This window comes from Thamnophis elegans, chromosome Z (genome assembly GCF_009769535.1).
Source record: "Thamnophis elegans isolate rThaEle1 chromosome Z, rThaEle1.pri, whole genome shotgun sequence".
Taxonomy (NCBI): domain Eukaryota; kingdom Metazoa; phylum Chordata; class Lepidosauria; order Squamata; family Colubridae; genus Thamnophis; species Thamnophis elegans.
In genome coordinates, this window is record NC_045558.1 from 133,516,046 (window position 1) to 133,535,796 (window position 19,751).

Genomic DNA, 19,751 nt, shown 5'->3' on the forward strand with positions numbered 1-19,751 from the left:
TCTGGTTTACAGGTTCTCCCTCGTCATCACAAATTTCTCAGGTTTTCTCAGTCGGGGTGCCATTTCCAGTACAGGGCCCTCCCGTTCGGGCTGGCTTTGGCTCCACGCACCTTCACCAAAGTCCTGATGGCACTGGCGGCTTACCTGCATCTATTCTGGTGAGACTTGTCTGCTACCTCGACGACATCCTGGTCCCGGTCCAGTCCCCCTAGCAGGCACGGCGCGATCTGGATCTCACAATCCCGACACTGCAGACACTGGGTTTTTCCGTGAATTTCGCAAAAAGTCATCTCTCACCTTCGACAAGGATTCTTCATCTCGGGACAATCATAGACTCAGTGTCGGGATGGGTGCTGCTTTCTTCGGAATGTCGGTTGAGCCTCTGGACCTTGGTTCAGCAGGTGCACCCAAAAAGGTCCGTTTCCATCTTGGACCTGTCCCGTGTCCTGGGCAAGATGGTTTCTTGAAATGGCATCGTACCATGAGCATGTCTGCATGCCAGGCCTCTTCAATGGGCCCTCATTCCGTACCAATGGCGACTTCTCAGCAATTCTGCACTTCTCATCACCTTGCTGGCAGATGTGAGGTTTTCCTTCCGGTGGTGGCTTTCCCCAGCATTGGATCGGGGAGTCGAGTTCAGGGAACCGACCTGCATAACGGTTGGGATCGATGCGAGCCTTTTCAGCTGGTGGGGGGGGGGGGGCGCTGACGTGCTCCCAACTGGCACAGGGTCGATATCCTGTGTCAGACCTGTGCCACAATATAAATTGGCTGGGGTTGAAGTCAGCTCGTCTGGCACTTCGCCACTTTCACAACCTTTGGCCGGCTGGCATGTTCTTCTTCTGACGGACGTTGCCAAAAAGCGCACATGAATCACCAGGGAAGCACACATTCAAGGAGCCTGTGGCTTGAAGCCCAGAAGCTCAGGTCATGGGCAGAGAGGCACTTGTCATCGATAGTGACATAGCACATCTAAGGGACGACCAATCAACAGGCCGATTAGCTCAGCCGTGAGACTGTGGACACGGGGAGTGGCAGCACAACCCCAATCTGGTCCAGAGGATTTGCCAGAGATTTGGCACCTCCTTGGTGGACCTCACCCCAGTGAACGCACAACTCACATACATCTTTTCACGGTTTCCAGCGCGGGGAGCAGAGGGGACAGATGCCCTGTGGAGCAGTTGGTTGAGCGGACTATGTTACGCTTTTCCACCCTTTCCCCTGATTCCGGGGACCCTGAGGAAGGTAGAGGCAGAGAGGGCTGTCATCATTCTCCTGGCCTCGCACTGGCCCATACGGCCATGGTTCGTGGACCTGGTCCAGATGTCCATCTCGCCCGTGGAGAATTCCTCAGGAGATCTCCTTGTGCCAGGGGCTTCTGGTCCATCTGGAGCCTCACCTGGCACTTGAACCGAGCCTCATGAGGAATGCCACCCTCTCAAGGATCATTGCGACCATAGAGGCCTCGAGGCGTCCGTTGCCCACTAGGATCTATGATTCTATGTGGGTGGAGTTCGTGAGGTGGTGTGCCTCTGTGAACGTTTCAGCAGCTTCTGCATCCCTCTCCCCTCGGGTCCTGGACTTTCTGCAGGGCAGGTTGGACTGGAGGTTGTCTCATAGCACCCTCTTTTGCCAGGTGGTGACACTGTCTATGATGCTCCCCGGGGAGGGTCTTGTTCCTCTTTCCCAACTCCCGACGGTCAAATAATTCCTTCGGGAGGCAGCAAATATTCGCCCGCCCACGATACATAGATTCCCCTTCTGGGATCTGCCCTTGGTTCTGCGGGCTCTAACGGGGTCACCCTTCAAGCCCTTGAGGATGGTCCACCCTTGGCTCCTGACCTTAAAGGTGGCGTTCTTGGTGGTAATAACAAATAAATTGACCAGATGCATCTCGGAGCTGGGGGCGCTGTCATCCAGGGGGGACCTCTGTGTGTTTCATCAGGACTGGGTGGTCCTCAGGTTGGATCCGTCCTTCCTACCTAAGGTGAACACCCCTTTTCACAGGGCGCAGGAGGTGGTTCTCCCGAATTTCTGTCCTGCCCCCTCTCATGACAGGAAATGCCAGTGGCACAGATTGGATGTCCCTTCGGATATACCTACGACGCATGGCCTCGACCCGCAGGTCTGAGGCTTTGTTTGTGTAGTTCCTACCTGCTACCCTGGGAGTTAGGGTCACCACTTCCACCATCGGAAGGTGGATTCAGCAAGCTATTGTCACGGCTTATGAGGTCCCAAGTCAGGGCCCTCCCGCAGGGATTATGGCCCATTCCACGCGAAGTGCAGCAACCAAGGCAGCTTGGTCGACCAGGGCTCCGTTCAAGTACATTTTCAGGGCGGCCACATGGTCCACCCATCTCCCTTTATTCGCCATTATCGGCTGGATATCGGCGTCTGCTGAGGCTTCCTTTGATCGCAGGGTTCTCCAACAGGTGATAGCCACTCCAGCTTCTACGTCCTAGATTCCCTCCCTAGGGACGATAGCTTGGGTATGTCCCACGTGTAGCCCCTCCCATATCATACACAGGAAGAAGGAACATTGGTCCTTACCTGAACATTAGTTTTCTGTGTGTAGATATGGGAGGGGCTACATTCTTCCCTAGCAAGACGTAGTGGTTAGGTGAAGGGCTGGGGGTGGCCTGATTGTCTTGTTATGCCTTTCAGGTGGACTGCTTGCTGCGGCCTTACGGAAAACTGGGAGCCAGAAGGAAGGAGGAGGTGCGGCTAAGAAATTCCTTCAGTCTCTGGACCAATCAGGTGTGTTGATACTCACACGTAGCCCTTCCCATATCTACACACAGAAAACAAACGTTCAGGTAAGGGACAAAAGTTCCTTTCTCTCTGGTTCGGGCAAACCGGTAGCAGCGGGTGCGGGAGGCTCCGACCACCTGCCCCGACATAATGCACAAACACTGCACATGCGCAGAAATGCTCTCTTACATTTGCGAACTGGTAGGAAAGGCAAGTGAATGCTACCGCTGGTCCGTGCGCGACAATCAACTGGCTGACACCCATACTCAGGCCAAAAAACAGAAGACCAGCTTTTCCAGTTTCCAGGAAGAGCGCACGCACGAAGGCCAGCTGATCATTGCGCATACATGCAAACCAGAAGTCCGGAAGAGGAACAGGCAAGGCCGCGCATGCCAGACGAGATGGCTCCATGTGCTACTTCAGGCACGTTTGCCATAGTTTTGCCATCATAGCCCTAGAACAACAGAATACCAGAGATGGAAGGGATCTTGGAGGTCTTTTAGTCCAACTCCTTGCTCAAGCAGGAGACCTAGACTAGGGGTGAAATTCAGCAGGCTCTGACAGGTTCTGGAGAACTGGTAGTGGAAATTTTGAGTAGTTCAGAGAACCGGCAAATACCACCTCTGGTTGGCCCCAGAATGGGGTGGGAATGGAGATTTAGCAATATCCTTCCCTTTCCACGCCCACAGAACTGGTAGTAAAAAAATATGAATTTCACCACTGGCCCAAGTACCAGGGGTCCTTGAAACTACGGCTCATGGGCGTGATACGGCCTGCTGACCCATTAATCCAGCTCATGCAGGTCAGCAAGGCTGCCCTGACCACATCGCCCCACCTACCCACCGCCCCCCACCCATCGGCTGAACATAGGCCTTACTTTCGTGAGCTCCGCGGGCTGGAACTGGAAGGTAAGATCAATGTTTTTGCCAATCAGAGTGCTTCTAGAGGCCAGGGAGGCGAAAAACCGGAAGCGTGAGAACACCTGGGGTCTCCCTGCCTTCCATTAATGGCCATCAGAGTTCTCCTGGAGGCCCGGGAGGCGAAAATGGGACGTGCGGAGGCCCCAGAATGCTGCAGGAGGACTGTATTGGAGGAGGGTTACCTGTTCGTCCTCCTGCTGGCCAGACTGACTAGCCCGGAAGAGCCACATCCCCTGGTTGCGGGGCCCAAGGTGGTGGGGAGGATGAGTGTGGCCATCAGGGGAGAGCACCGCACTGTTTAGTAGCTCCAGCAGCTACAACACAAATGTTTCAACCAACAAGAGATGTGTTATGACTCGTCGACCTCCAAAAGTCAGATTCCCACAACCCAGCCCCAGTTCAGGGGTTCCTCAAGGAGAGAAGAAACTTAGAACTAAGGAGAAATTTCCTGACAGTTAGAACAATTAATCAATGGAACAACTTGTGTCCAGAAATTGCAAATGCTCCAACACTGGAAGTTTTTAAGATGATGTTGGACCACCATTTGTCTGAAATGGTGTAGGGTTTCCTGCCTAAGCAGGGGCTTGGACTAGAAGACCTCCAAGATCCCTTCCAACTCTGTTATTCTATACTTCTTATTCTCCACAATGAGAAGTCTCTCAATGCTGGAGGTGCTTCTCAAGGGAAAGCTCCAAAGCAGCAAATCCAGCAACGTATCCATAAAAAATATTTCGCAAGCAGAACAGGTGGCTTTGGCTCCTACCAGGTCCATATGCTTGAGGCTGTCCAGCAGTTTGCAGTTGCGGTTCTTCAGGCGGTGAGCTTCATCAATGATCACACAACGCCACTCGATCTCCCTCAGCTCAGGGCAGTCCGACAGGATCATCTCAAAGGTGGTGATCAGGGCGTCAAACTTGTAGGCGCCTGGGATCAGGCGACCCTGTTAGGGAGCAGAAGCGAGCAAGAAGTAAAAACTTAACTTCTGGGAACGTCATTAGCAAAGCAGTTTTCTAGGCAAAATTTGGAAGAGTTTGGCCACCATCTTCTTCTCCAGTGTCACTTCCCAGAACAATCTACAATCCTGGGGGGGGGGGGGGAGGGCTTGGGGGGGGGAGCGCCCTTCCCAAATATTAACCCATCTTATCCTGCTTAGCTTCCAAGCCTTGACGAGATCATCCAGCCCTGCTGTGGTGGCAGCCAAATCCACCAAAAACTTGACCAAATCACAAGCAATCCCAAAGATTACTAGGTGCAAATAGAAAAATGCACATTATTTCCAGAGCAAGGAAGATGAAGCAGGAATGGTTAAATGGATGATTTTATTCAAAGAGGAAAATATGTCTTTGTTTGGATATCACTTCTGGAATTTGTGCTTGTGAAGAAATAAAAATTGAAACTTTGACTTTGGTTTTGTTGATCAGAAAGATCTGGAGTTATAGGAATAGCGAGTTATATATGTATATTAATGCGTAAAAGCAAAAAGTTGAGATTGGAAATACACATTATTTCAATAGCAATAGCAATAGCAGTAGACTTATATACCGCTTCATAGGCCTTTCAGGCCTCTCTAAGCGGTTTACAGAGAGTCAGCATATTGCCCCCAACAATCTGGGTCCTCATTTTACCCACCTCGGAAGGATGGAAGGCTGAGTCAACCCTGAGCCGGTGAGATTTGAACCGCTGACCTGCTGATCTAGCAGTAGCCTGCAGTGCTGCATTTAACCACTGCGCCACCTTGGCTCTTATTATGGCTCAATAGCAAGGAAGATAAAGCAGGGATGGTTAAATTGATGATTTTATTCATGATGATCATGATGATTTTATTCAAAGAGGAAAATATGTCGTTATTTGGATATCACTTCTGAAATTTGTGATTGTGAAGAAAAAAAATATGAAACTTTGATTTTGTTGATTAGAAAGATTTGGTGTTATAGGAATGGCTAGTTTACAGACACACACACACACACACACACACACACACACACAGAGAGTATATCACAGAAGTGAGTACACCCCCTGAAATTTTGTTGCCAGCAGTTATATATTTTTATGTATATATCAGTGGTGGGTTCCTGCCAGTTCTAACCTCTTCTATAGAAGAGGTTCCACAAATCTACAGTGCCGTTTAGAACCAGTTCCAGCTCCCTTCCCCTCATCAAGATGACGAGCAAGATGAGGAATTCTGGGAGTTGAAGTCCACAAGTCTTAAAGCTGTCAAGTTTGAACACCCCTGAGGTTTTTTTTCTAAAGAGTTAGAGGTTGAAGGGTCTTGTAACTTGACAGCTTTAAGACTTGCACACTTCAATGCCAGAGTTCCTGAGCCAACATGACTGGAGGAGGAATTCTGGGAGTTGAAGTCCACAAGTCTTAAAGCTGTCAAGTTTAAACACCCCTGGGGGTATTTTTCCTAAAGGGTTAGGGGTGCAAGGGTCTTGTAACTTGACAGCTTTAAGATGTGGGTGCTTCAAATGTCAGAGTTTCTGAGCCAACATTTTGGTTGCTAAGCAAGAGCGTTGTTAAGTGAGTTTCACCACATTTTACAAGTTGGCCACGCCCACAGTCACATGGCTGGCAAGCCACTCCCACAAAGCAGGCCACACCGACAGAAGAGGTTCTAAAAAATGTTGAAACCCACCACTGGTGTGTGTGTGTGTGTGTGTGTGTGTGTATGTATGTATATATGTGTGTGTGTGTGTGTGTATATATATATATATGTGTGTGTGTGTGTGTATATATGTGTGTATGTATGTATGTGTATATGTGTGTGTGTGTGTGTGTCTGTGTTAAAACAAAAAGTTGAAGTTGGAGTGTTTATTTTGTACTCTGCTAAGAAGAGCTGGAAGTCAATGCCCCTTTTCTTTCTTTTTCTCTTTTGCCTTGTATCCCATGCCCACTTTTCGCCACTACCTTCCCTTCCCTTAATTTTCTATTTTTTCTCCTCTTCTTTGTATTTTTTATAATAAAAATAAAACTTTATGAAGACCCCCCCAAAAAAAGAATAACATCCTCAAAAAAACCACCCCTAACCATAATTGCTTTGTTCCTTTCTAGAGGAAATGCAGAATTCCCTTATGTCCTGAAATTTACCTCAGGCATTTTCCCAGAAATAGGTGGGAAGAACAAGTGATACAGAAAATTTGCTGGAGTCCACTTTTTTTATCATTACTGGTAGTCCTCGACTTAGGACCATTTGTTAAGTGACCGTTCGGTGACAGCAGCATGGAAAAAAGTGATTTCCAGTCAATTCTCATGCTTGCAAAACCACCCAGCATCCCCAGTCAGGTGATCAAAACTGGGGGGCTTCAGAATGGGCATGTATTTACAACAGCTGTGGTGTCCCCAGGATCACGTTATCACCATCTGTGTCTTCCATCAAGCAAAGACAACAGGGAAGCCGAACTCATTTAACGATCACACGATTTGCTTAACAACTGCAGTGATTTGCTTAACAGCCATGACCCCCCAAAAAAGAGGTCGTAAAACAGGGCACAGTTCGCTTAACAACCAACCCTTTTGATGGCAGAAGTTCTGAATTTTGATCACGTGGGGGATACTGGAAAGGTCGCAACTGTGAAAAATGATTCCAAATGGGATATGCCGATGTCTTAGGAATGGGAAGAATGGATGGAGAACGTGGTTTTTTATGTTTTGTTTTGTAAAAAGCTCAATAAAAATGATTTATTAAAAAAAAGAAAAGAAAAGAAAAATGGTTCCAAGTCGCTTTTTTCGGTGTCGTTGTAGTTTTGGTCACTGAGTGAATTGTTGTATGTTGAAGACTATCTTAATATTGCGGTGTCCCCCTCCCATCTCTACCAAAAGCTCTCTGCGCTCCCTGATTTTCCCCATCCCCACAGAATGTCTCTCGCCATTTACCTACCCGGGAATCCTTACAGTACATCTCGTATTGTTGAATCATCTGGCGGGAGGCCAAGCTCCCATGGTACACAATGGTGTTCATCTCGGTCCAGGTGTTGAATTCCCGCTCCCAGTTGGTGATGGTGGACAGAGGGGCGATGACCAGGAAGGGCCCCCGGATTCCCACGTTATATACTTCCTCCAAGAAAGCGATGGATTGGATGGTTTTGCCCAACCCCATTTCGTCAGCCAGAATGCAGTTTTGCCTGTGGAGGGGGCAGTGATACAGTTGGAAGTGGGTAGAGACACACATTTGCACCAAATCCTGATATGTTCAAGTCAATTCAGTTCTCCACTCAGAACGTCTACAAAAATAGGTTGGGTGATCAGCCATGCTGAACAGCACCATCTAACCGAGGGGTCTCAAACTCAAGGCCTGCGGGTTGGATTCGGCGCATGGGGTGCTTAGATCTAGACCGCAGGGCCAGCCTGGAAACAGCGGCCCAGTCTGCGGTGCCTCTGCCAATGAAAACGGATCTTGGGAGGGCCGTGTGAGCGCTCGGACCTCCACATGTGCCCCCAACATGAGTGACATCGAGCTCGCCACTCCCCCTGGCCACGCCCACCCACCACAAGGTCAAACAATGACATCTAGTTTGATACCCCTGATCTAAAAACTCAATGAAATTTAGTTTGATACCCCTGATCTAATTTAAAGAGTCCCAATTTGTGTCTAATGACAGGAAGCATCCAAATAACAAAAACCGACGTCAAAATTTTGTTTCCCGTTCGGGACGAAGGGCAACTTTGTTCTGAATTTGAAGCCAACCATTTTCAAGCTTGAGTTATATTGACATCCCTCCTTCTGTTACGCTGCTATGATTAAAAATTCTCTGACGTTGGGTTTTGGAAAAACCTCCACTCAAAATAATGGCACCGGGGTGGGTAGCAATAGCGCTTGGACTTATATACCGCTTCCTAAGTGTTTTACAGCCCTTTCTAAAGCGGCTTACAGAATCAGCATATTGCCCCCTAAAAATCTGGATCTTCATTTTACGGACCCGGGAAGGATGGAAGGCTGAGGCAACTTTGAGCCGGCTGGGATCAAACTCCTGGCAGTGGGCAGAGTTAACCTGCAATACTGCATTTCGAACCAGTGAGCCACCATGGCTCCTGGCCACAGATAGAAAGCCCAACCTTCGCAACTGACATAAGAAAGCATGGTTTCCTACTTGAGCATAACCCGACAAACGTGCGCACGACAAAAGCGTGCCGACAAAAAAGCGGCGCTAAAACTGCGACGTCATCAACGCGATGTCATCAATCCTGCGACAACAGTGTGCCGACAGAAGCGAGATTTAAGTTAAGGTAAGGGTTAGGTTTAGGATTAGGGTTAGGTTTAGGGTTAGGTTTAGGTTTAGGGTTAGGTTTACAGCGCGCTTCTGTTGGTGCGCTGTTGTCGGTGCGCTTCAGCGCTCATTCATCGGCACGGTTTAGAACTCACGGTTTTGTCACCGCGGTTTAGTCAGGCGCGCTTTTTTTCGCCCTTTTGTCGGTGAACTCTACTCGAGAACAAAGCCCCCTAACCAACCTGAGTTTCTCCTCTGGGCTTCCCTGCCTGTAGCCTCACCTATTGTACCAGTTGAAAAGCAACCAGTTGACCCCCTCCAGCTGATATTCGCGCAACTGGTTGCCATTCTTGTATTCGTGTGAAAGTTCCAGCTTTTTCCAGGAACCTGCCTGGGGTCGAGCCTAAGGAAGAAATGTTTACAAATTAGATGCCAACTACGTAACAGAGAGAGAATACTTTTTTGTTGAACACGCTGAAAGAGTATTTTTTATTTTACGGTTAAGGTTTACTTTTCATTCATTTGGGTCAGTAATTCTATGGACTACCCTCTTTTATTTTTTTTAAAAAAATCGGCCCCTGTAAATTTCTTCCTCCTTTTTCTTGTTTTGTCTCCTATCAGAGGTTGGTAATATCAATTCTACCTGTTCTTTTGACGTTACCATATGAAGCAAAAGATGTATCACCTTCCATAAACCACATAGGGAATTTTGCAACATGATATGTACTGTCTGCCAGGTTCTATACTTTTTAGATTTCTCTCTCTCCTCCTCTTTTCTTTTCTTTCATTCTTCCTTCCTTTCTTTCTCTCTTTCTCCCTCTCTCTTTCTTTCCTTTCTCCCTTTCTCTCTCTCTTCCTTTCCTGTCATTATTTTTACAAATATCTGAACATATCCAACATACTTCTCTACTTCTATTTTCCCCCACAACAACCCTCGGGGATGAGTTGGACCTAGAGAGGGACAGTCCAGTGGTGGGTTTCAAATTTTTTTCGAACCTACTCTGTGGGTGTGGCCTCCTTTGTGGGAGTGGCTTGCCAGCCATGTGACCTGGTGGGAGTGGCTTGCCGGCCATGTGTTCTCTCTTTCTCTCTCTCTTTCCTTCCTTTTGTCTCTCTGTCCCTTTTTCCTTTTTTTCTTTCATCTCTCACTTTTTCTTTTTTTTCTTTCATTCTTCCTTTCTTTCTATTTCTCTCTCTGTGTGAATCTGTGTGTGTGTGTGTGTGTGTGTGTGTGTGTGTGTGTGTGTGTGTGTCAGTGGTGGGTTTCAAAAAATTTTGGAACCTCTTTTGTAGGTGTGGCCTGCTTTCCGGGTCCGCTGGTGGAACCTCTTCTAACCGGTTCGGTAGATTTGATGAACAAGTTCTACCGAACTGATAGGAACCCACCTCTGGGACAGTCCCAAAGTCACCTGGCTGGCTTTCATGCTTAAGGCAGGACTAGAACTCACTGTCTTCCACGTGATTGGCCCAAAGTCACCCAGTCAGCTTTCACGCTTAAGACAGCCCTAGAACTCACTGTCTCCTGGTGACTGGCCCAAAGTCACCCAGCCAGCTTTCATGCCTAAGGGCAGGACTAGAACTTACCCAGCTGGCTTTCATGGCTAAGGTGGGATTAGAATCCACTCATTCAAAGAAAAGCCTGGAGAGAATACTAATAATAATAATAACAAAAGCTACCGATTATTAAATCTGCAATGGACTTTTGTTTTTGTTTGTTCCCTGTCCTGTAATAATGAGAAGGTACCAGAGATCAGTTAAGGGTTGTTTTTTTTTTCAGTATCAAGGAGAGTCAGACATCTGTCTGCACATGTGAAGGAATAGCTATCCAAAGACAGGCACGGTTCCAAAATACCAGTGGACGAAACCAGAAGGTTAAGTTAGCACAGCAGATAAAGCCAGGAGGTTAAGAGCAGGGGTTCTCCAAACATGGCCACTTTAAGACCTGTGGACTTCAACACCCAGAGTTCTGGGGAGTTGAAGGCCACAAGTCTTAGAAGTGGCCGAGGTTGGAGAGTTCTGCTTTAGAGTGTAGGGAATACAGTTGTCACTCACCACCCGTTTGAGCTCAGGGTGCCGGGACTGGATGCGTTTAAACTCTCGGACCTTCCCTTCGTCCACATCTTCTTTCAGCTCCCACGTGCTGTCTTCGTAAGGGAGCGAACACCACTTTACCAGGTAATAGATCACCGGCTACACAATGTTTGAGGGAGAGGGGGGGAGAGGGAAGGGGGAGAGGGAAGGGGGAGAGGGGGGAGAGAGCGGGGAAGAGAAAGAGAGTGAAGGGGGAGAGAAGGGAAGAGAGAGGGGAAAGAGAGGTAGAGAGAGGGAAGAGAGCGTGAGGGGGAGAAAGGGAGAAGAGAGAGGAAAAGAGCAAGAGGGGGAGAAAGAGGGAGTGAGAGGGGGAAAGAGAGGGAGGGAAGAGAGGGGGAAAGAGAGGGGGAAGAGAGGGAAGAGAGCGAGAGGGGGAGAGAGGGAGAAGAGGGAGGGAGAGAGCAAGAGGGGGAGAGAGAAAGGGGGAAGAGAGAGGGGGAGTGAGAGGGGGAAAGAGGGGGAAGAGAGGGGGAGAGAAAGTGGGAGGAGAAAGGGAGGGAGATGGGGGAGAGTGATGGGGAGAGAGGGAAGATAGCGAGAGGGGGAGAGGGAAGAGCGAGGGGGAGAGCAAGAGAGGGGAAGGGGAGCAAGAGGGAGGGAGGGAAGAGCGAGAGGGAGGGAGAGGGTTGGAGGGAGGAGAGGGGGAAAGAGAGGGAAGAATGAGAGAGGGGGAGAGGGAAGAGAGAGGATGGAGAGAAGAGAGAGTGGGAGGAGAGAAAGGGAGAGAGGGAAGAGGGAGGGGGAGAGAGAAAGGGGGAAGAGAGAGGGAGAAAGAGAGGGAGGAGAGGGAGGGATAGTGATGGAGAGAGAAGACAGAGGGGGGAGAAGGAGAGAGGGAAGAGAGCGAGAGGGGGAGAGAGGGAAGAGTGAGGGGGAGAGCAAGGGGAAGTGAGGGCGAGAGAGGGAAGAGACAGAGATGGGGTAGAGAGGAAAGAGAGAGGAGGAGGGAGAGAGAGGGAGAGGATGGAGAGAAGAGAGAATGGGAGAGAGGGTGGGAGAGGGAAGAGTGAGAGGAGAAGAGGAAGGAAGGGAGAGAGTGGGAGAAGAGGATGGAGGAGAGAGTGGGAGAGATGGAGGAGAGGGAAGGAGAGGGGGAGAGAGAAGGAGGAGAGAAGGAGGGGGGAGAGAGAGTGAAGAGAGGAAGAGGATGGAGAGAAGAGAGTGGGAGAGAGGGTGGGAGAGAGAGGGAGGAGGAAAAAGAGGGAAGAGCGAGTGGGGGGAGAGAATGGGAGGAGAGGGAGAGAGAGGATGAAGAGAAGAGAGAGTGGGAGAGAGGGAAGAGAGGGAGATGGGGGAGACCAATGAAGAGAGAAGAAGTGGGGGAAGAGAGAGAGATGCAAGTACAGTGTTAGTCTTGTTTATTCTTTTGTGCAAATGGCTTTTCTCTCGAACTACCATAAATGGAATAGTTCATGGAAGTCCAATCTTTAAAGGCGACAAAACTCCCAAGATCAAAGCAAACAAAATATAACGAAAACACAGACAGCGTCAAAGACATTTTTTTCAGCAAAACCAGGAATGTAGCACCCGGATTCCCATGTTTAGGTGCTGGAACAGAAATCTCATCCTACTAGGAAAACAGGCTTGAGTTTTGTAGATGAGAGACGATGGGTGGCATAATTCAACGCAGGGGTTCCTCAATTCGCAACCATTCATTTAATGATGGTCTGGAATTACGACAGCCTCGGAAAAAGTGTTTTAGGGGCAATAAAGCATTTCTGGCTGATGCAAAATGTTACACTACCACTCCTGTGGCCTTATGATTTTGATCTGCAGGCTTGGCAACTTTACTAAGCACCCTATGAACAGTTACTAACTTATTAAATTACTAAGTGAACAGTTGCTAGCCACCTTATGCTCATATAATCACCATTTGCAATCTTCTCCACTGGCTTCCCCAGGAAGTCAGTGGGGAAGCCAGCGGGATAGCTTGCAAGCTCACTGCTTGCAAGCACGACTCCCTCGTTTCTGCTGGCTGGCTGATTTCTGGAAGGAGCTGAACTCCTTTGGCAGAGTGTAGAAAGAGCTGATATTCTGAAGATTTTGGCTTAATTACTACACCCCGCCAGCCCCAGCCACCCCCCAAAGATGGTAAGGAGCCAAAATCCAGAGAGCAGAATTAGTACAGTAAGGTAAAGAATGTGGAGTGTCTCAGGTGGGTTAGATAGGCCCTACTGGACTAAGCATGTGCTCTCTTTGCTCAGGATCTTGTTTTGGATTATAGCAGGGAGAATTTTCAGTTGCTGAGCAGAGAGGCAGCAGGGTAAGAAGGAAGCCCAGGGTGTTGTGGCCTGCCAGCGGCCAGTAGAGCTGGCAGCAGATTTGGGGACAGTGAGGAGGTTGGGGAGGAACATGGGCCAGTTCTGGAGTCTGGGGAAGGCTCTGATGAGGGCTCTGTGTCGGAGGCAGAGATGGGCATCTGACAAGTTATCAGCTGCCTTCGCAGTCAGACATCAGTGGGGCGGAAGAACAGCTGGAGCCTGTTCCCAGGGTGTGCATGCACAGAGTTGCCAGACGAAGGGAACAGCTAAGGAACAAGAGTCGACTTGGGAGTAAGACCACAGGTGGACGGTGAATGGCCCCTCCCATAGGGAATAAAAGAGGAGCGAAAGGGGAGTGGAGTTTGCAGGAGACAATTAGTTCATTCCTGCATTCTTGCCAAGTATTGCGGTGTCTGAAAGATATCGGCCTGGCCACTCTCCAAGCCTGATAAAGGTCGGTAATTGTGAACCATCTTGAAAGACTGTGTACCGGGACTTTGCTGGAGAGGAATTCACTGTAAATTAAATAAAAGGGGCTTATCAGGACGAGGACTCAGCTTCGTGCTGCTGGGGAAGCCTAGGTCAGAATACATGGTGCCTCAGAGGGGTGAGGAAGCCCTGAGAAACTGCACACAAGTGACTCTCTGCTCAGGGGTTGTGCTTGGATTTCAGCAGGCAGCTATCAATGGTGTTCTGACCCCACTCTCCGTACACCAAGGCACTCCAAGACAAGATTACTGCTAGACGATTTATTCACAGTAAATTAACACACTGACAAGACCTTGGCAGCAATCCAGACTGCCAAGATAAGAAATATGCACAAGAGCTTCTCCAGCGTTGGTAATGAAGTTGAATCCTGCAAACAGTCTCCTCCCAAAGTCTCTCCTTATATACTCTCTTGAGAGGAGCCTAATTACAACCACCTGGGTCCAATTATCTTCCGTATCTGCGTAGTTCTTCTCTGCATCTATCTGCCCGCCATTGCCTGGCGTCCAGGAGCAACTCTTTTATCTCCTCCCCACTGCTCCAAGCCTCAGGCACCTCCTGGTGGCCAACCAGCCTCTCTGGTCCCTGCTCTGAGTCGGAACTCTGTCCAGGGTCCTCCACATCTTCCAGAACCGACTCACTGGGCCCCTCACTGTCGGAGTTTGTTTGCAGCTCCAACGGCTCCTGCTGGGCCACAACACAATGGCTACCAATATTAAACGGCTGTTTGTTACCTCTCGAATCTTAGGGGGCAGACCTGCATATGTAATTGCCAGAAATGGACTCTGAATGTTTGGGTTTATAAACTTTCCAAATGCATCCAGCTGGCCAACGACTCCGAATGCCAGAACACAAAAGCCACCGGTCATATCCAGCGTGGTTCTCGTGACGTTCTTAGGTAGCTACAGCCTTCTCATCAGGCAGCCGGTATTTAAGTATCTTAAAGCAAAACAAAGCCTGTTCTTTCTGCGCCAACTCAGAAAGTTCAAACTGCCCAAAGAGCTTCTGATTCAGTTCTACGGAGGAATTATTGAGTCTATCATCTGCACCTCCATAACTGTCTGGTTTGGCTCTGCAACCAAACAAGACAGACACAGAGGATAATTAGAACAGTGGAAAAAAACTGTTACCAATTTTGCCTTCCATTGAGGACCTGTATGCTACAGGAGTCAAAAAAAGGGCTGTGAAAATATCTACAGACTCCTCACATCCTGGACATCAATTGTTTCAACTCCTACCTTCAAAACAGGGCACTGAGCGCCAAAACAACTAGACACAAGAACAGTTTTTCCCCCGAACGCCATCACTCTGCTAAACAACTAATTCCCACAACACTGTCAAATAATTTACTAAGACTGTATAACTATTATTCTTCTCTTCCTTCCTAGTACCTATCTCTTCCCACTTATGATTATAACCACATTGCTTGTATCTTTACAATTTATATTGTTTTATTTGTTTACTAGTACGATTTGATTGTAATCTATGACTATCACTAAATGTTGTATCTTATGATTCTTTATGAAAGTATTTTATTTTTCTTTATGTACAATGAGAGCATATGCACCCAAGAGAAATTCCTTGTGTGTCCAATCATACTTGGCCAATAAAGAATTCTATTCTACTCTACTCTTTAAGAGCCATGGTGGCGCAGTGGTTAGAATGCAGTATTGCAGGCTAACTCTGCTGACTGTCAGCAATTCAATTCTGACCGGCTCAAGGTAGACTCAGCCTTCCATCCTTCCAAGATCGTTAAAACGAGGACCCAGGTTCTTGGGGGCAATACACTGACTCTCTAAACTGCTTAAAGCACTATGAAGCCGTGTGCTATTGCTATTTTCATGTTCTACCCCATCAATTAATTTGAAAAGTACCAACACACCTCCCCATTGTCCTTGTCAATGCTGTGCGATTCGTCCAGGATGCGATCCACTTCCACGTAGTCTGGGTTGAAAGGCTCCTCATCCTAAAAGAGACAGGATAGCGTGAGACGGGGTCGACTCCCGCACGAGTATTAGCAACTGGGATTAAACGAGCCACTGGCCGGCTGAGCAATCCGGCCTCCAGAGTCTGCCTAGATTTCTATCGTCACGGGTACCTCGTGGAAGAAGTGCCTCATCTGAGCCATTTTCGTCTTAAACCGTTTGAGCTTCTGATGGATCCTCTTGTCCTTCTCCAGTTGAGCAATGGTGGCCCATTCACAGTGCAAGTAAGAGCTGAGTTGGGGAGAAAAGGAGAGAGAGGAGGGTATTGTAAATTATGGACACCCGGAAGAAAGCACTGGATCAATGGGAAGAGGTGGGATCCTTGGTGTTCCTTGAGCTTGGCCGGGGTGTCAAACTGGATTTTTTTAGGGCCAGATCAACATTGTAGTCCTCATCCCTGGAAAGGGGTGGGGGGGGTGTTGGGGAAGCAGGACAGATGCCTCCTGCAGGACCCCACTGGCCAAAATGGGGTGTGTGGGGCCGCCCGAGTGCTCTCCCTGTTCTCAGCCTGCATGGCCTCCTGTAGCACTTGGCCAGCCAAAATGGGGCATGGGGGAGGAGGGCTCACGAAGCCCCCCCACACCCTGTTTTGGTTGCCAGAGGCACCACAGTCCGTTGCTATTTCCAGGCCAGGCCCCGCGGGACAGATTTAAACACCTGTCAACTCCTAAAGTTGTCATGGTGAGAGAAGGTGGGAGGAGAGCATTCCACGCATACTTTCGGTTAGAGTTGAATCTCAGATTACTGCAGCAGGCTTGGGAGGGGTGCACCTCATAGGGGAATGTGATTTACGACACAGACTGGGTGGGGGGGAGGGAAGGAACAGGGGTAAAGTTCAGCTATAATTCAAACAAAGCTTAGATCTGACTGCAAAAAGGCCTTGCCTAATGGTGCTCCTAATAAATGACTAGTTTTGTATTGAAACTTGGCTCGATACTCATGAATCAATTAGGGCATTTTTAGGAAACCTGACAGCACCCCGCGGAGTGGATCTGGCCCACGGGCCTTGAGTTTGACACCCAAGTTTGGTGGGTTTATGGCAGATATTTCATTACCAAACTATGTGATGTCATTATTTATGTAGGTACGGGTAGTCCTCGACTTCTAATAGTTCATTTAGTTACAAAGTTACGTCGTCTCTGAAAAAAGGATCCCCCCCCACTTATGATCGTTGCAGCATTGCTATGGTCACACAATCAAAATTCAGATGTTTGGCCACCGGGTCATGTTGATGACGGTCACAGTGCCCTGGGGTCTCGTGATCCCCTTTTGCGACCTTCTGACAAGGAAAGTCAAGGGGGAAGCCAGGTTCACTTGGCAACCACATGACTAACTCGAGAAATTCAGTGATTCTCGCTTAACAACGGTGGCAAGGAAGATTGTAAAATGGGGTTAAAACTCACTTAACCAATGTTTCGCTTAGCAACGGGTATTCGGGACTCAACTGTGGTCGTAATTCGAGGATCGCCTGTACTCGGTAACATCAACACTGATATTACCTAGTTGGGTAATGAAACGATTGCAAGAAAATACCCAAGCTCAGAGAGCACCAAGGATCCCGTAGTTCAACCCTGACAGCGATTTGGCTCCAGAACTTCGTTCTTTTCCCAAACTGGGTCAATCCAAGCATTCCATTACCATTTCGGGCAGTAACTTTGATGGGATGGGAAACAATGGTACAATGATCCTTTGCATACAACACAGATCTGTGTTTCACCCTGTCAAGAGTGCACAATGTGACTGTGAGACTACCCAGGAGCAAGTACAGTAATCAGAGGTTTGTATTTAAATAGTGGTTTTATCTACAAAGAATATGTACATATACATACTTTAGTCAGACCTCAAAAAAACAGCAATTACAGCACAGAAGCACATAAGGAGAGATACGCCGCAACAGGGCCTCTTCTTATTACAGGCTCTTAAAGTGATATCAGCCCAAAAACCTTGCTGACTCATTCCCAGCATTACATCATCGTAGCAGCTGGTCAGCTCTTAAATTATTACCCTCACACACCCTTTCTATTCAACGGCCCAGCGCTGGGTGTGTTTGAAAGTGGAAAGGGAGTGGCGTACTTACTAGTTTTTGTATTTCACGAAGAATTCTTCTGCTTCTGTGAACTGCCCGTTGGGGAGCTGCCAATGGAGGAAAGAAACCAACAAAATCAGAGAACTGAAGAGGGAAGGGATTTGTGCCAGGTAAGGAGGATAAACAGAATAACAGAGTGGGACGGGATCTTGGAGGTCTTCTAGTCCAACTCTGTCCTCAAACAGGAGACCCTATATCGAGGGTCCTCAGCCCCATCCATGGACTGGCACCGAAAACCAGGAACCACAAACAAGTGAAGCCCCATCTGTGGGATGTGAAACCGCACCCGCTCCGGTCCCTCGAAAAACTTTTCTCCATGGAACAGGTCTGGTCCTTGGGGACCGAAATGTTGGAGGGCGCTGCCCTATACCATTTCAGACATTGGATGGTTGTCCAACCTCTTCTTAAAAACCTCACCTATAACTCCTAGAGGCAAGCCGTTCCATTGATTAATTGTTCTGTCAGGAAATTTCTCCTTAGTTCTAGGTTGCTTCTCTCCTTGATTTAGTTTCCATCCATTGCTTCTTCTCCTACTCTCGCCCCTCAAATATTGGAAGACTGCTATCAAGTCACTAGACTTTCTTTTTACTAGATTCGACATTTACTAGATCCAATTCCTGGAACCATTCTTCATATGTTTTAGCCCCCAGCCCCCTAATTATCCTAGTTGCTTCTCTGCGCTCAACAACATCTCAACTTTTTATACTGTGACCAAAACGGGATACAATATTCCAAGGAGAAGAACATGATTCAAACACAGTCTTTGCATCTGGATTCCCAGCCACGATCAAACTCAGGTTGAAAAACATAAAAAAACTTCTATCATGGGTTCTAGAAGCAGCGCCTGCTTTCTGTTGCTAGACTTAATGTACTTCTATTCTAAATGGCTCCCCCGCTAAAGGGCCATTTTGTAAAATAAATAAAAGAACTGAAGACTGGGCTCTGCCAGTTGGCCAGGTGGGGGTGGGGGGGAACGTCATGCTGGAGATGGCTAACAGATTAAGACAAGACCCCCTGCACCTCGCCCCATATGCATCCTGCTCCCTTTCTTCCCCATCTTTTAGCTGCAAATTATGCTTAGTTGCAGTCAGCCAGACGTTCAGACAGGATCTGGCATTTTTATCCACCTATCGAGTCCTTCCCAAGGACCTGGGTTAGGGAGACTGTTCTGACCCCCCTCCGTCCGGTGAGTCACGCCGACACAAGCTTACTGTTAGCCACGCTTTATTCACAGTAATTACTCACAGACAAGACATTGGCAGCAACCTAGACTCCCACAGATAAGAGATACGTACAAGATTGTGTCCTGCAAAAAGTCTCCTCCCAAAGTCTCTTCTTATATACTCTCTTGGGAGGAGCCAAACCACAACCACCTGGGCCTGATTATCTTCTATGAGTCTGTCTCTGTAATTGCTGCCGTCGCTTCTCCGCCCTTCTCTGCCTGGCGTCAGGGACAAACTCCCTTTGCTCTTCCCCACTGCTCCAGTGCCTGACGTCAGGGTCAAATTCCCTTTGACATTTCCCACTGCTCCATGCCTCAGGCACCACCTCGTGGCCAACCAGCCTCTCTGGTCCCTGCTCGGAGTCTGAACACTGCCCAGAGTCCTCCACATCTTCCAGAGCCGACTCATAGGGTCCCTCGCTATCAGACTCCATCGGCAGCTCCAACAGCGCCTGCTGGGCCACAACAGCAGACGCTGATGTTTTGTGTTGTTAGAGGTGTCGTCGTAGGATATAAGCCGTTCCCAGTCAACCTGCCTTTTGCAATCGACTGATAATGAATTTATCAAGGCTCCCGTGTAGTGTTCATGTGATGCTCCCGTTGCTTTGCAGATTGCACCCGAGAGGCCCATTACTCTTGGTAAAACCTTTTACTTTCTTCTGCCATAGTCATTCTACTTCTATTGGCAGGCCTTTGCATTTCTTGTGATCTCCTCCAATTATTACCGTCTTTCCCCCCAAATCTT

The 19,751-nt window shown here is 48.4% G+C and overlaps 1 protein-coding gene across 8 annotated transcripts in view; it reads right to left on the bottom strand.

Annotated features, from left to right (window-relative positions):
• Positions 1-19,751, bottom strand: part of CHD8 (chromodomain helicase DNA binding protein 8) — a 137,918-nt gene that overhangs the window by 61,566 nt on the left and 56,601 nt on the right. For all 8 annotated transcript variants that reach the window (XM_032235631.1, XM_032235630.1, XM_032235635.1 and 5 more), the window contains 7 exons: positions 17,776-17,831; positions 15,812-15,929; positions 15,596-15,679; positions 10,928-11,065; positions 9,157-9,278; positions 7,549-7,792; positions 4,435-4,611 (listed from right to left, as the gene is read on the bottom strand). In XM_032235631.1, coding sequence (XP_032091522.1) covers positions 4,435-4,611; positions 7,549-7,792; positions 9,157-9,278; positions 10,928-11,065; positions 15,596-15,679; positions 15,812-15,929; positions 17,776-17,831 — 939 coding nt within the window. The remainder of the gene's footprint in view (positions 1-4,434; positions 4,612-7,548; positions 7,793-9,156; positions 9,279-10,927; positions 11,066-15,595; positions 15,680-15,811; positions 15,930-17,775; positions 17,832-19,751) is intronic.